This window comes from Saimiri boliviensis, chromosome 5 (genome assembly GCF_048565385.1).
Source record: "Saimiri boliviensis isolate mSaiBol1 chromosome 5, mSaiBol1.pri, whole genome shotgun sequence".
Taxonomy (NCBI): Eukaryota; Metazoa; Chordata; class Mammalia; order Primates; family Cebidae; genus Saimiri; species Saimiri boliviensis.
The window spans coordinates 148,301,729-148,317,569 of NC_133453.1; the positions used below are offsets into that span (position 1 = coordinate 148,301,729).

Sequence of the window (15,841 nt, forward strand, 5' to 3'; positions counted from 1 at the left end):
GGGGACTAGGGGAGTAATAGCAGGGTGTGGGGAGACTGGGAAGGGATATCATTAGGAGAAATACCTACTGTAGATGATGGGGCAGTGGATGCAGCAAATCACCACCATTCCACATGTATACCTATGTAACAAACCACACAATCTGCACATGTATCCCAGAACTTAAAGTGTAATAAATAAATTTAAAAGAATAATGGAGAAAAAGAAGTGTACAACTTAGTTGGGAGAGAGACATCCTCAATGTCTATGGAAGATAAGACTGATGCAGGTGGTCCAAAGGTCAAACTGATAAAACTTTGTTCCAAAGCAGATGAATCTACTTTTCTTGTATTAAAATCCTTCATAGCAGGGCCTAAAATTCTGAGCTGCAATGAATATAATACTGAAAATTAACTATAAGAAATTCTTGAATGCTAAGCAACAACTAGTCATCTATGACTGAGTAAGGTGCTAATAGCTCCAAGAGGCCATGCTCCATCACATTCTTTCTGATTTGTTTTATTTTCCAGTATTAGCCACCACTTATGCTGAAATTGATGACATTTTAAAAAGGGGGAAATGAGAGAAACCCATAGCTGCTTTTCCTTTTAGTCCTTTCTTACTCATCAGTCAGCTGAAGATAGAGAGTTTGGGTAGAATGTGTGTATATTAAGAAGTGACATAAAAACATTGAGTTATTTTTTGTACAGCATTTCCACTGCAATTGTTAAAGGAAAAAATACATGTGCACATACAAGCTACAAAACAGAAATTGTGTTACTTTTTGGAAACTTTGCATATCAGATAAATGTCCTATGGTTTCCAATTTGATAGTTCGATTTTGTTTTCTGATACCTTGAAGGCTTCTCCCAAACATACAACACTAAAAAGAGATAAATATTTGAACTACATCACATTTAGTTCTGCATGCTTATATAAATCAATAAATAATTCGTGTTAGTTATCTTTATTTTTAATTTTTACTTCTTTCCAAACACAAACCAGAGGTTGGACATAGGTATATGCAAGGCTGCAGAGATAAAATAAGCTTACTTCATTCACTGCTAAAGTTAAGATCCTAACAACCTCTACCTACCTGAATGTGTTCAGACCAACTATCTTCATTTTACAGGCAAGGCTTCTGGAAAAATCAAGCTGAAGAATTCTTAATTACCCAATGTCTTTTATCTGTTTCAATAAGTATAATTATATAATACGGGAATTCTTCTGAGTGCTAGAAAAGGGCAGCCTGGCTGAATATCCTCATGGCCATAATGCATATATGATAGTCTCAAGCTCTTTTAGAAAGACTGGAACCTACTTTTCCCATCGCTTATCTTAATAGGGAACAACATTTAATATTCCCCTTTTTGTGCTGGATAAATTTTTTCCCTTTACTAAAATGAATGGCCCATAACTAAGTCTGTAGTTTGTACATTGTTGGCAGCTGAATAAATCTCTGTAGGTTATCAGGATCTTAATAATAAGTCACAGCTTTCTAGGGAGGATCTGCTCAAAAACTCACAGTATAGTTTTACATTTATAACTAAATTATAATGTAACCTTGAACAGTTAAGTTCATCTGTAAATGAAGAATACTGATACTTGCTACTTCAGATGTCTCTTGTAAAGCATTCAGCCAATTAGTAGAGGTGTAGATACATGCATATATTTTAATATTTATACATACTTTAAAAGAACCCTACAGAATCCAGTATAAAAATGTTGTGATGTGTCTCCCTATGCTAGTTCCCTGTTAAAGTTATTTAAATGAACAAAAATTTTTATATTAAGATACACATTAGAGAACTCCAAATATAGTACCCTGTCCCAACCATGCTGCCTTCCTCTTCACACAAATCTTCAATTCAGAAACCCTGGGGATTTATTCACAAATTCACCCACACCTTTATTCATTTAAGAAAATTTATTGATACCCTACCAAATGTCAAGTACTGTTTTACAGGTATATCCAAGGAATATAGCAGTGAGAAAAGGGGAAATATTCCTACCTTCTATTTTTTGGGGGGTAGAGGGGGCAAAAATGAATGAGCAAATACATAAACATAACTACAAACATGTAAATTAAATTTGAATAAGTAGGTAACATAAGTAGTATATCAGATATGTCCTAGGGAGAAATATAACGCAGAGAAAGGAGATTAAGAATGTCAGTTGGCAGGGGGAGGTTGCAATTTGAAATTATGTGAAAGGTGAAATTTAAGAAGAAACATAATGGGATCCTTGGAAACAACGTGTATGTCTGGGGAATGAATGTTAATGGCAGAGAAAACAGTCAGATGAAAAGTCCATGGACAAAAGTGTCCATACAGTATTCAGGTAACAGAAAAGATGATGTCACTGTGTTGGGGGGAGAGAGATCAGAGCAGAGAGAAGAATATAAAGTCAGAAAGGAAATGGAGAGCCCAGATTGCTAGGGTTTTGGAAGCATTTTGAGGACTGAGGCACTTTGCTCTGAGTAAGCCATTGAAGAGACTTGAGTGATATTATCTAACTTGTATTTCAGCAGGATCTCTCTGGATATCATTTTGATTAGAGACTATAGGGACAAGATTGGGGAGAACAATAATTGATTCAAATAAGTGATTTACTCAAAGATGTGCCTTCTACTCTGTAAAGACATAGATCAGGGGTTAGCGAAAAATGACCTACAGATCATTTTGTATGTCCTGTGAGCAAATAATGATTATTACATTTTAAAAAGGTTCTTGAAGAATAAAAGGGAGGAGATAATAGAGGAGGAAGAGGAGCTTCAGAAACTGCATTTGGCTGACAGCAACTAAAATATTTAAAATCTAGAAAATGTTTGCCAAAACCTGAAATAAAGCATCTGACTGGAGTAGGTACTCGATAAAATTGAAAACAGGAATACAAGAGTAATTTAGTTGCTGAAAAAAATGTGAAGTAATAGATACCGAGAAACATCTATGGCTTCATCCTCAACCTTCATTTCCATTGAGATAATGAAAACTGCAGTTTGGTTTTCTAAACAGAAAACCAAAAGGCACCGTCTTACATGAAAAAGTCATAAATAAAATTTATATAGTAACAAAAAATAATATCAAACATTTTCACAGAACTTAGCATATCTATATTGATTATGGAATTTAATCTTCCAGTCAATTCCTGGGATAGCTATTCTTTCCCCATACAGAAATTACCATATCCTAAATCCTTAGTGATCGATTCCTCAAGAAAAGTTAACATCTTGAATGCTGCATCTGTTAATACTAAGGGTAGTTTTCTCCTATGGGAAGGTTGGCTTCTAGAATGAACAGGAACTTTCAGTTCAAGGTGATAGACATATGTTTACTTTGTGTTCCTCCTGAAATTGTACTTAAACAAAAGTATACAAATACCAAAATTTAGTAGACCAATGAAAGCCAAGAGATTGTGGAAGTCATCACCAACAGAAAGGTTTTGATACATTTCTGAAAAACAAAAACTTAACTGGAGGGGAAATAGATCAAACAATCAAGAAAAGGCTATCTAAGAAGGAGCTGCACAAAGTCAGTCTGTCCTTACTGAGCCGTGGTTATAGTAAAGGGCACAAGAGTGTGGGCAAATGTGAACCTGAAAGAGCCAATCCTTCTAAATGAATCCTGTCTTGCTAACTGGGCCTAAATTTAAAATAGAGCCAACCAGTCATTTGCTGACTAGAGTTTATACAGATAACTTTGAGTTCCCCCCAAATCCACACCTCCCCACCTTTTTAAAGTTTCAGAGCTCAACTGAACCAGCAAATTAGAGCTCACCTGACTCAGATAGTGTGGGCTCAGTCTTTCTCTTTCTCTTTCTTTTTTTTTTTTTTTTTTTTGAGACAGAGCCTTACTCTGTCTCCCAGGCTGGAGTGCAGTGGCGTAATCTCGGCTCACTGCAACCTCCACTGCCTTACCCTCTGAAGTATCTGGAATTACAGGCATGCATCACCACGCCCAGTTAATTTTTTATTTTATTATTATTACTATATTGTAGTTTTTAGTAGAAACAGGGTTTCACTGTGTTGGCCAGGCTGCTCTCAAATTCTTGACCTCAGGTAATCCTCCAGCCTTGGCTTCCCAAACTGCCAGGATTACAGGTGTGAGCCACTGCACTGGGCCAGTTTCAAACCTTCATTTGTCTAAAGAATCTTATTTGGGAACCTGGTCAGGGAACTTTTGCTGTAAAACCCAAGTCTTCCCTTTGTTTTCAGGAATCCACCTTTGTTTTGTGCCTGAAGATGTAGTTTGCAAACCATTCACTAGAATAAAGTTCCTCCAAATTCTTTTTCCAGAGTACTTTTCTTCATAAGAGAGAATAGGAGACCAAAATTATTTTAGGGAAAAAGTTTATTAAATGAGGTTCATGCGTCAGTAAACTCGAGGATTCACTGTGTCCTCCCATTAACTCTGTATTACTTACAGTGGATTGTTAGTGAGAGTGTTCAACCACAGGGTTTCAGGTATGGTTTATTGTCACTACCTCAATTCTATACAAAACTGGCCACCCAGCAATTCATTTGATGTGACTGGAGGGCGCTTTAAAAATTGTCAGAGGGGTCGGGCGTGGTGGCTCACGCCTGTAATCCCAGCACTTAGGGAAGCCGAGGCGGGTGGATCATGAGGTCAAGAGATAGAGACCATCCTGGTCAACATGGTGAAACTAAAAATACAAAAAATTAGCTGGGCATGGTGGCGCATGCCTGTAATCCCAGCTACTCAGGAGGCTGAGGCAGGAGAACTGCCTGAACCCAGGAGGCGGAGGTTGTAGTGACCTGAGACAGCGCCATTGCACTCCAGCCTGGGTAACAAGAGCGAAACTCCCGTCTCAAAAAAAAAAAAAAAAAAAAATTGTCAGATGAAAAGTAATCTCTGTAATCCCAGCACTTTGGGAGGCCAAGGTAGGTGGATCATGAGGTCAAGAGATTGAGACAGTCATGGCCAACATAGTGAAACTGCGTCTCTACTAAATATAAAAATTAGTTGAGTGTGGTGGTACGCGCCTGTGGTCCCAGCTGCTCAGAAGGCTGAGGCAGGAGAATTGCCTGAACCTGGGAGGTGGAGGTTGCAGTGAGCCAAGATCACTCCACTGCACTCCAGCCTGGTGCCTGGCGAAAGAGCAAGACTGTCTCAAAAAAATAATCTTACCTGGCAATTATGAATTATTGCTATTATTACAATATTTATATAATTATTAAATTTGTGGAAAATATTTTGCCTTGACAAATTTCAATCTCAATATGTCTGCTTCTGCTAAGTCAAAAATGACCTCAGAATAACCATTTGCCATCTAATGTCATTTGCCTCACAAGGACAAGTAAGATTATATTTTTAAAAAGCATCTATTCCCATTTGACAAGGAAAATAAAGAGGTGGATTTTTCTGGAATACCCTTGTCCAAATCTCCTTTTATTGTCCTGAAGCCCCAGTATTATTTGTTTAATGAACTTTTCCTATTTGAGGAAAAATTAGGGGAAAGTAACGGTAATTTTACTGTTTTCAAATAAGCCTGATATTTAATCATCTTGTTTCAGATGAGTTCTTGTGGGAAATTTTGTCCAAAATTTGTATCAGCTTGTTATTTTTGTTCAAGCAAATACAATCAAGAGATTATTTCTTATTGAACTCTCCTCAAATGGTATCAAGGGATTATTATTAAATATCATAACTTTAAACCATTTCTCTGTTCCCTGAGAGGTTAGGCAGAATTTATAATGTCTCCTCTTTTTAAACAGATTTGAGTCTGAGCCAAACTTTGTCTCTTACAGACATAAGCTTTGTTGGGTATGGAAGTCCACATTTACTCTGACATATTATAAAATACATAGGCAGAGGGATAAAATGAATTTTGTATTATATTAACTATATCTGATGTTATTTTAAATCAATTTTTTTAAACTAAAAAATACACTTAAATATTTTTACTGATCTCTGATTATGGGTTCTGAAACTTCTGTATGTCCTATATCTGGCACACAACATCAGCCCAAAGAGAAAAAAGCAATCCAGTTAAATAAACCAAAGAAAAAAGATTAAAACTAGATAAAGTCATGTATAGGATTTTCCAGATACTTCTTTTCATGCTGCAACTTCCAGCTCTTAAGACAGTAACACATATTTCCTTTGTCCTGACAACCATTATTATGTCTCCTTCCTTGGGCATAAGAGTAAGTATAGTTATACTTAGGTGACAGTAATGTGTAGTAAAGAGTGGGCCATGCTGACAGTGACCAAATTGTGTTGATCATATTTTAATCCAATACATTGCTCCGCTGCTAACTTGCAAATACATGATGAATTTGCTTTCTAATATATTCCAAGAAGGCCGGAGAACTGGCTTATCCATTTGGATTAATCCACTGGTGAATTTCTTTCAGGAAAGGACTATAATCTTTACATATTTAGATCTTTCAAACTAGACCAAAAAGGAAATCTGGGCTGTAAGGGTCAATTAGAACAGTGTGGGATGGTCCTTTGCTGACTGCTGGTGGTCCCTGCCCTGTCTTCAGAGATGTGAACCCAGGGCTTGCCGTGATCAATTTATAAAGTGAAGTAAGAACCTCCCCGCAGGCATACATGTGCTTACTGCAGATATGCTGCATGCTAGGTACCCTAAAGACTACAGGAAATAATGAGAATACATGATGTGTGCGTGATAAGGACGCACACAGGCCAGAGCACAGCTCTCGAATCACACAACCCGGGGTTCAAAGCCTGGCTGGGTTACTGTCATATCAATGGCCTGAGAAGTAGCCTAAGGCTTAAATGTTGTTGTTGTTGATGATGATGATTGTTTTGAGATGGAGTCTCCTTCCCTCACCCAGGTTGAAGTGCAGTGAAATGATCTTGGCTGACTGCAACCTCCGCCTTGCAGGTTAAAGCGATTCTGCTGCCTCCGACTCCGTCATAGCTGAGATTACAAGCAGATACCACCACGTCTGGCTAATTTTTGTATTTTTAGTAGAGACGGGGTTTCAGTCATGCTGGTCAGGCTGGTCTCCTCAGGTGATCCACCGCCTCGGCCTCCCAAAGTGCTGGGATTACAAGTGTGAGCCGCCGCGCCCGGCCTTAGACGTTGTTTTAAAACAAATTTGTGAAAATAAGAGGCCCTGCCTGCCAAAAAGGGATGTTGTAGGGCGCAGCATCCAGTCAGGTTAAAGCACCAGGTCCCCTCTTTGGAAACCCTCACGGCCTGGCTGGTGACCCTGGCGCCATAGGGAAGGCACGCCTGGCTCCAGGCGGCACGGAGGCATTGCGGAGGTCCCGGAGGAGCCTGGCAGGATACGGGTTTCCCTGCGTTCCACTTCAAGCAGGAAGCGCTCTCTGTGAACCTAGGGACAGGGCCACTGCGTGCGACAGCGCCGGCCCGGGCCGAGCAGCACGCAGAGCCGGCGCCCAGGCGGGAACTCTGGCGGATGGGACCGCAGCAGTTCCCACGTAGCGGCCAAGCGGCGCAGCAGCCGGCACCTGCCGCCCGGCTTCCGGGCTGGGAGGCCGCAGGGGCCGATGGGACCTTGCCCTTTGCCCTCTGACGCTGCCTTTGGCGCCTACGCCGGCGCGTCCCGGCGCTGTGAGGAGCCTCGTGCAGGCGTCGCAGGCGCCAGGCCAGTCAGCCTCTGCTCGGTCGCCAGAGGAGGCGGTGGCTGAAGAGAGTCGCGTCCGCCGCCGACCCTGTTGTACGGTAGGAGCCACAGCTAGCTCTAAATGGGCAATTTACTTAGTACACTTAGACCCAGGTGCCGTCGCCGGCCCCTGCCGGGCCCAGGGCGTGGCGCCCCCGCTCCTCGGGCCCGGGACGCCTCCCCGCCCGGCCGGGCTCACTCCGCGCCCGCCCCGCGCCCCTTCCGCGGCCTGTTCCGCCGGAATGTCCGTCGCAGGCCTTCACCAGCCAGCGTCTTCGTCGCCCCTGAGAGGCGGTGTCCTCTCCCGAGGACTGCGGCCGCCCCGCTGGGCGTCCTGCCGGCTGCGGGCTGGGGTCCGGCCCCGAGGAGCACACTCGTGCTGCCTGCTCGGAACCCCGCGAGGTGCGGACACCCCGGCTCCGTGAGGATCCCGCCTCCCAGCCGCGCGTTCAGCCTCCTGCTGCCTTCGCTACCTGAGCCGGCGGTCAGGGCCGGGAAGCCCATCCCAGCCGCGCTCCCAGGGGAGACCGAGGTGCGGGCCCAAGAAGGGCCCGGAAGAGTGACGAAGGATGAGGCTTCGGTGCAGCTCGAAGGGCAGGATGGTGAGAGGAGGGCCCCCCTTAGCAGCGGTGAAGCGTCATCCGCATCCGGGTCACAGGGCACCCGGGGAGACCTTGGCCCCTGCGGATGCAGCCCTGAGCCTCTGGAGGGAAATGGACGCCGTAAGTGCTCAGAAAACAACTTGACTGAGAAGGCCCAGGCGTCACCCGCGAGCTCCTGCTTGGGAGGCCGTGCCGCGCCCAGAGCACACAGCCAGGCCAGACATGCCCTGCATCTTGGGCATCCTGATCCCGATGCAGCAGTGCCCCCTGAGCCAGCCCGGGCCTGCTCCCTCCTGCTGCAGAAGTCGACTGCAGAAGCGCTGAAAGAAGCACGACTCTCCAGCTCTCCAGGTTTGCCCAGGCCGCTGATGTCTGGAAACTGGATGCCCGACGGGAAGTCTTCAGGTATTCCACCAAGGAGCGCTGCCCCTCCCAGAGCTGCTCACAACAGGCCCTGCAAAAGGAAAATGTCGATTCCACTGCTGCTGCCGCTGCCCCCTTCACTGCCATTGCTGTGGGATCGAGGTGAGCTTCCCCCACCTGCTAAGCTCCCCTGCCTGTCTGTTGAGGGAGACCTGGGCACCTTGGAGAAGAGCCCCGGATGTAAAAGGAATAGCAGAATCTTGGAGGATGAAACAGAGGGCATGACAGACAGCAGCGTCACCCAGCCTGCCCCTTCTTTCTCCCCACCAGTGGAGACTACAGACTCCTTGCCCCTGGCCACTTTCACTTCGCAGGTCCCAGCTCCTTCACCCATCCGTGACTTGGCTGACCTGGCTACAAGACCCCCCATCCTTCCTGTCCCTCCGCTTTCCACCACACGAAAAATGGATCAGAAAATAACATTCACAATCCCTAACTCTCCTCTGGCTCCTCCTGCTGACCTTGTTCCCATTTTGGGGTATCAGTCTAATGAGAAAGGAGGCTCTTGTCATTCAGTCGTAGGTGCAGCACCTCCCGCTTCTAACCCCCCAACACCTCCTAGCCCCACACGCTTGTCCCTCAAGCCTCCCTTCAGATGGGAGTCCCCAGTACCTATCCCTGTAGATTTCCCTCCTCCTCTTTCCTTCCCAACTCCTCTTCCAGTCCCTTCTGCCACGACCTCAGTTATCACCAGCAAGCCTATGAATTCCACATCAGTCATTTCCACTATCACAGAAAACACATCTGCCCGCTTAATCTTACAGACTACAGTAGACCATGAAGCAGTTAACATGGATACTACCACCCCTTCCCAGGCTGTTTTCATATCTTCTCCAAGCTCCAGGGCGAGCTCTCTCCCAATTTCCCAAATACACTGCAGCACAGAGCAGAGGCATCCAGGAAAGACGTCAGTCTACACATCTCCCCTTACGTTTATATTCCACAACACCACTCCAAGTTTTAACCAACTCTTTAGCAAAGAAGGCATCTCTCAACCCAAATCTGGGGCTCTTGATGGTCAGCAGCAGAAAGCTGCTTTCCCCAGTGCCTGTGTTTTTCCAAGCCTTCCTATCATTGCTCCACCAGACAACTCCACTTTAGTGAATAGTGCCTCTGCACCATCATTATCCACGCCTGCTATTGACACCAATGCTATGAATACCACTCCTTCTTCCAAGGCTGCCACCTTGCAGTCTGCCTCTGTCTCCAGGAAGAAGTGCCTCCCATTTTACATGGGGCTTCCTGGTTCTGAGAACACACGGCCCAATGGCAACATTGCCTCAGCCCAAGGCTCCACCAGCTTGCCTGCACAGTCATTCAGAGGACCAACTGCAACTTCCAACTATCCTTTAAATCCAGGAGCCACTGCTCAGCCCAGATTTGGGGCCCCCGAGGGGCAGCAGCAGAAAGCCTCTCTCCCCAGTGCCCAAGTTTTTCCGAGCCTTCCCATCATGGTTCCTCCAGACACCTCCACTTTAGTGAGCAGTGCCTCTGCAGCATCGTCATCCAAGCCTGCCATTGACACCAATGCTATAAATACTACCCCTCCTTCCAAAACTGTCATCTTGCAGTCTACTTTTGTCTCCAGGAAGGAGTACATCCGATTTTATGTTGGGCTTTCTGGTTCTGAAAACACACTACCCAGTGACAGCAATGCCTCAGTCCACGTCTCCACCAGTTTGCCTACACATGCAGACAGGAGACCAGCCACAAATTCCAGCCATCCTTTAAATACAGGAGCCATCTCTCATTCCACACTTGGGGCCACTGATGAGCAGCAAAAATCTGACAGTTCTTTTATTCTGGGGAATCTGGCAACCCCAGCACCAGTTACAGGCTTACCATCTCCTTCTGCAGAGTTAACATCGCCATATTCTGCATTTGGCACACCTATAAATGGCCAGCCAGCCAAGGGTCACAACGCAAGTGCTTTCCCCCATGGCATAGCAAAGACTTCTGAATTTAGAGTTGCCACTGAGATGCCTGTCACTGGGGACAGTACCTCACTGGTTGGAAATACTATTCTAGGCCCACAGGTGATTATGGGACCTGGAACCCCCATGGATGGTGGGAGCATTGGGTTCAGCATGTCTCTCCCAGGTCCCAGTTGCACATCAGGAGAACTCAACACTGGACAACGACAAAATGGGATACCCAGCACCACTTCTGTTCCCCCATTTGGTCAGTTTACCCGGGACTCAGCTGGCCGCAGCATGGCTGCTGCACCGCAAGGCACTAGCAACATTCCTGTATATCCTTCTGCTGCCACCTACATTCCCGGCTTTGAGCCACCTACCCAGCATTCAGGCAGTAGTATGAGAGGCGATGGCACCAAACCCATGGTTGGAGGATCTTGTGTTCCTGCTTTTCAACAGTGCATCCTGCATACATGGACAGAGAAAAAGGTCTACACTTCAAGCACCTACCACTATGGACAACAAACATATATTAGGAGACATGTCTGTTTCCAACTTCCGTAAGAGCACCTGTGGTTCACCTGACCACACCACATCAGTTGTGGTTGTAAACGCCCGCATTATCCCTATGAATGGTTCTTGTTTCACCTTCATGCCAAGTGCCTGCCATGTACCTCTCCAGAACTCAGGTCATGCAAAAGGAGAGGACAACAACATCCCTGTGGTTGGAGGCCCTTATGCTCCCTTTCTCCATCAGTGCACATGGGACCCACCTGGACAAAACACAGGTGGTTCATCTGCAGTGAATGCCAGCATACCTTTAATGGGAGGCCCTTGTGTATCCACCTACCAACAAAGTACCTAAGGTCCACCTGGACAAAACACAGATGGTACATCTTCCAGGATTGTCAGTATTCACTTGATGGGAGGCCTTTATGTGTCCATGTATCAGCAAAGCACCTGGGGCTCACCTGGACAAAGCACAAACTGCGCAGTGAGGGTCAGCAACATAATGGTTGTGACTGGTTTTCCTTATGGTCTCCCATTCACACAAAGCACCTGAGGACCACCTGGCTAAACACAGGTGGTGCAATAGGGGATAGCCCCAGATGTTTGTAGGGAGAAACCTCTAGTTTCCCTTTCAGTAAAAATACTGTGGACCTGCCCAGCCAAGGTGCTCCTTTTGACTTTAGAGGAGCCACATTGTTTTCTTTTGTTTGTTTGCTTTTGTTCTTGTTTTCGAGATGGAGTCTTGCTCCATTGCTCATGCTGGAGTACAGTGGCACAATCTCTGCTCACTGCACCTCCACCTCCCTGGTTCAAGCAGTTCTCCTGTCTTCCCCTCCTGAGTAGCTGGGACTGCAGGCACATGGCACCACACCCAGTTAATTTTTGTATTTTTAGTAGAGAGGAGTTTCATCTTATTGGTCAGGCCGGTCTCAAACTCCTGACCTTAAGTTATCCACCCGCCTCGGCCTCCCCAAGTGCTAGGATTACAGGTGTGAGCCACTGTGCCTGGCCTAGAGCAGCCAGCATTATTAATTAAATACTTGTGTTTGGATGTCCTGGTCAGAGCAACTTTGCCTGTGATAGAAAGCAGCCACTAGTGACATTTGTACCTGCCAAGGCCTTCATAGGAGCAACCAAATCATTTCTTAGTCCTGTCAAGGATTTCAAGAAATAAGAACCAATCTCCTTCCACATACAGTTCTCATAAATGGATGTTGTTCCAGGAAGAATGGGCTCAGTTCCCTCAAGTTGAATTTAACCTTTTCCCTCCCTACAGAAGCTGGAGGCCCAAAACCACAAAGACAGAGAGAGAGAGAGAGAGAGAGAGAGAGAGAGTGTGTGTGTGTGTGTGTGTGTGTGTTTATTGGTGACTGGGGAGCAGATGAGCCCAGTCGGAACTGCACTGTATTTGAGTGGTCTTCTACACTGTGGAGGGTAGAGGAAACCTGTATGTATCATCAGCTGCACCCTCTCTTGACTTGACTGTTAACTTGGCTGATCCTACCTCTGGCCCAGTTCTCTCTAGTCTTGGACAGAAAGGCAAAATTTCTGACTTTGTGGACCCTACATTCTACTTGAAGGGGAGAAAAGAAGGAATGAACATGTAAATCATCTGGTAAATAAGCCAGTAACAAATGTGCTATGGAAAATAAAGAAGTACATGGAGGATTGAGATTGTATATAGAAGCAGGAGTTTTAGAGATGCCTCACTGGGAAGGTAAATTTAAACAAAGTCTAGAGAGAAGCAGTTGAGCCAGATATGTGAGCAAAGATCATTCCAGATAATTGCAAAGGCTCAGAGGAAGGATGCCTGGTGTCCTCAGAAGCAGTTAGTGAGGAAATGTGGCTGGAATGGAGTCAGCAAGTGGGAGGAAGGGATAGAGAAAAGGAGGACAGAGAAGATGTAAGTGAAATTCCTTGCTCCGCTGTTTACTAGTTGTATGATAACGAACAGTTGATTCAACCTTCAAGAGTCTTAGTGAAATCAGTACTTTTACTGTGGCCTGTGTATCTCACAAGATTTTTGAAAGGATGAAGTGAAATAATATAGGGAAATGACTTATAAACCATTGTTGTTATTTGTTATATAGATAGAGATGGATAGATGGATGGATGGATAGACCAGATAGATAGATAGACAGACAGACAGACAGACAGACAGACAGACAGACAGATAGATAGATGGATGGATAGATAGATAGATAGATAGATAGATAGATAGATAGATAGATAGAGTTATGGACTAAATGTTTATGTGCCCCCAAAAGTTCACATTTTGAAGCCCTAACTCCCAATGCGATGGTATTGGGAGGTGGGACTTTGGGGAAGTGATAAGGTTTAGATGAGATCATGAGGATGAAACCCCCCTGACGGGATTTGTGCCTTTATGAGAAGAAACACCAGTGCTTCCTGTAATTGCCATGTGAAGTTGTACCAAGAATGTAGCTGCCTGTAAGAAAGGAAAAGAGGGCTCACAAGAAACAGAATTTGCCTTTATCTTGGACTTCCCAACCTTTAGAATTATAGAAAATAAATGTATCTTGTTGAAGCTATTGGTATATGGCATTTTTGTAGCAATCAGAACTGATTGGTAAAGATAGATTGATAGATATGGAATATACATGCATACGTATAGCTAACGAGTGAGTTCCTTGGGCAATTGTGCCCTGATTACCTTTCCTAGGCAATTCAAATAGAAGAACCCTGTTTTAGGAACATAAAAGTACTTACTTTTATGAAGCAAACACTGTGAAAATACGATAACTGAGACTAAAACGTTTATGAGATTAGGCCTGAAAGAAAACCATTGCAGAGAAAGTACTGGATTCTTCCTGGTAACCTGGGGCCTGATTTACTCACTCTAAGTTGTTTAGTACAGTTCCAGAGAATCAAAGCTCCTGCTTCCTGGCCAGATAATCACCTACCTTTTGTAATCAGAACTGCCTTTCAGAAGCAGGGTGGAAATTCAGTTTTCTTCTAATAGTCTTACACCCTTGCAATGTTACCAGAGACATATTTTTTAAATTCATACTTCCTGACAATTTTTAAAAAGGCCTCAAGCTAAATATAAATACTGTGATCCTGATAAGACAAACTTTTTTCTTGAACTCTTTTCACATAAAAATTTGTTTTCTTGTGTTTTTTTTTTTGTTTTTGTTTTTGTTTTTAATTTTCATATAGTATTGTTTATTTGACTGAATCCCTTCCTTTTCCAGAAAACTTGAGCCTCCTCCACTGGTTCGGGAGTGGTAAGACCAAAATAAGGATATAGTCTCAGAAGAAAGAGGCCTAAAGGAACCACCCACACTGCCTTTAGTTTATGCCAGAAGTGCTCACTAATCACTAATTTTTTTAAAATGTCTAATTCTGGCTGTATCGTCCTAATTTTCTAGATCTGTGGTAAAACCAGAAATCTGGATTTCAGGCAGCACTCTAAGGAAGATGCAGACAGTCCATATTTCCTATTGTTCCAAACACTGCTTCAGGCCTCACGTGACAGCTCACCAAAGTCCTCATTTATCTCATAAGATAAAAAAAAATTTTTGTGTGTAGGATGTGAGTCTAAAGCCCTTGTTAGTAATAAGTGGAGTATTTTCCATACATCTGTATATCATGAACTAGAAAATGGCCTGTGGAAAATTGGAGAATTTCTAACTCGTGGATAGTTGTCTTTCTTGCTCTAAATATCTTCATGTTAGAGGTCTAGAAACTGCCCCCGACTGTGAGAAGCATGCCCAGGCCCTCCCTGAACCAGTCACTGCTGTGATCCCAGAGATATGTGATGCAATGAGGGATTCCCAAACAGCAGTTCATTGTTTTCCTGAGAAAGAGCTGGGAACGGCTCTCTCAGAAGTCCCAGGACAGAAGTGTCATCTTCAGATGTGCCTTCCAGATAGGAAAATTGAGGCTTATAAAATCAAACCATTGATATGTTTTATAGCCATGATCTAAATCCTGGATTTATGCAATGCATGGAATGGGGCATGGGAGATACCAGAAAAGAGAAGCCAAACAAAATCTCTGCTAAAAAATTGTCTTTCTTAGGTAAACAGCACCTTTGCTTTAAATGCAAACTAAGTTGTGTTGACTAATATCAGAGACTTTCTTGGAAGTAGGTTTCATAGGATGGAGGACAAATGAAAGTTTATGGGCAAAGAAAGAAGGGTTGGTGGGGTGGTTGCTTTGAAGTAAGTGGTTCCAAACACAAACTAGGTCAACTTTTTAATTGATTAGCGAAGATTCCTCAGGCTGGGTTAAACAGAGGTTTCCTCACCTGAAACCACCAGGATATGAAAACAAGGAAAATACATGAATAATTCAGGACTCCAACAGGCAGAGTATAATTTATTTAGAGCCTGCAATATGGAGGGCCCTAATGGGAACATGACAGTGTTGAGAGGAGCATATTCTCTTGGGAATGAAGCATTCCTACAGGGAGGGTTGCTGAGATTTCCAAGCATACGTCTTCTATGCAAGTAATTACATTGTCAATCTAAAATATTCTGGTGAGTGGGAGCATTAGTTCAAGATACATGAGATGTAAGCAATCAACAGATCAAAAACATTGATACTTTGTAGGTGTCCTAACTCCAAATTACTAAATGGCTACTGTTTTGCCATCTAAAGCTGCAGGGGTTCTGAGAAGTATTGAAGCCCAATACTATATGAAGAGAATATTAACGCCAGACATTGGTTGCTTAAAAATGAATTTGTCAGGCTGGGCATAGTGTCTCATGCCTATAATCTCAGCACTTTCGGAGTTCAAGGTGGGTGGATCACCTGAGGTCAGG

At 44.1% G+C, this 15,841-nt stretch overlaps 1 protein-coding gene across 5 annotated transcripts in view; it reads left to right on the forward strand.

The window, feature by feature from the left end:
* The window catches only part of LOC120368057 (nuclear pore-associated protein 1), a 192,541-nt gene continuing 176,700 nt past the window's right edge, over positions 1-15,841 (forward strand). For all 5 annotated transcript variants that reach the window (XM_074398627.1, XM_074398629.1, XM_074398630.1 and 2 more), the window contains exon 1: positions 1-15,841. This exon is cut by the window's right edge and continues 24,115 nt beyond it. In XM_074398627.1, the coding sequence (XP_074254728.1) occupies positions 7,683-11,105 (3,423 nt within the window). In that variant the 5' untranslated portion in view covers positions 1-7,682 and the 3' untranslated portion in view covers positions 11,106-15,841.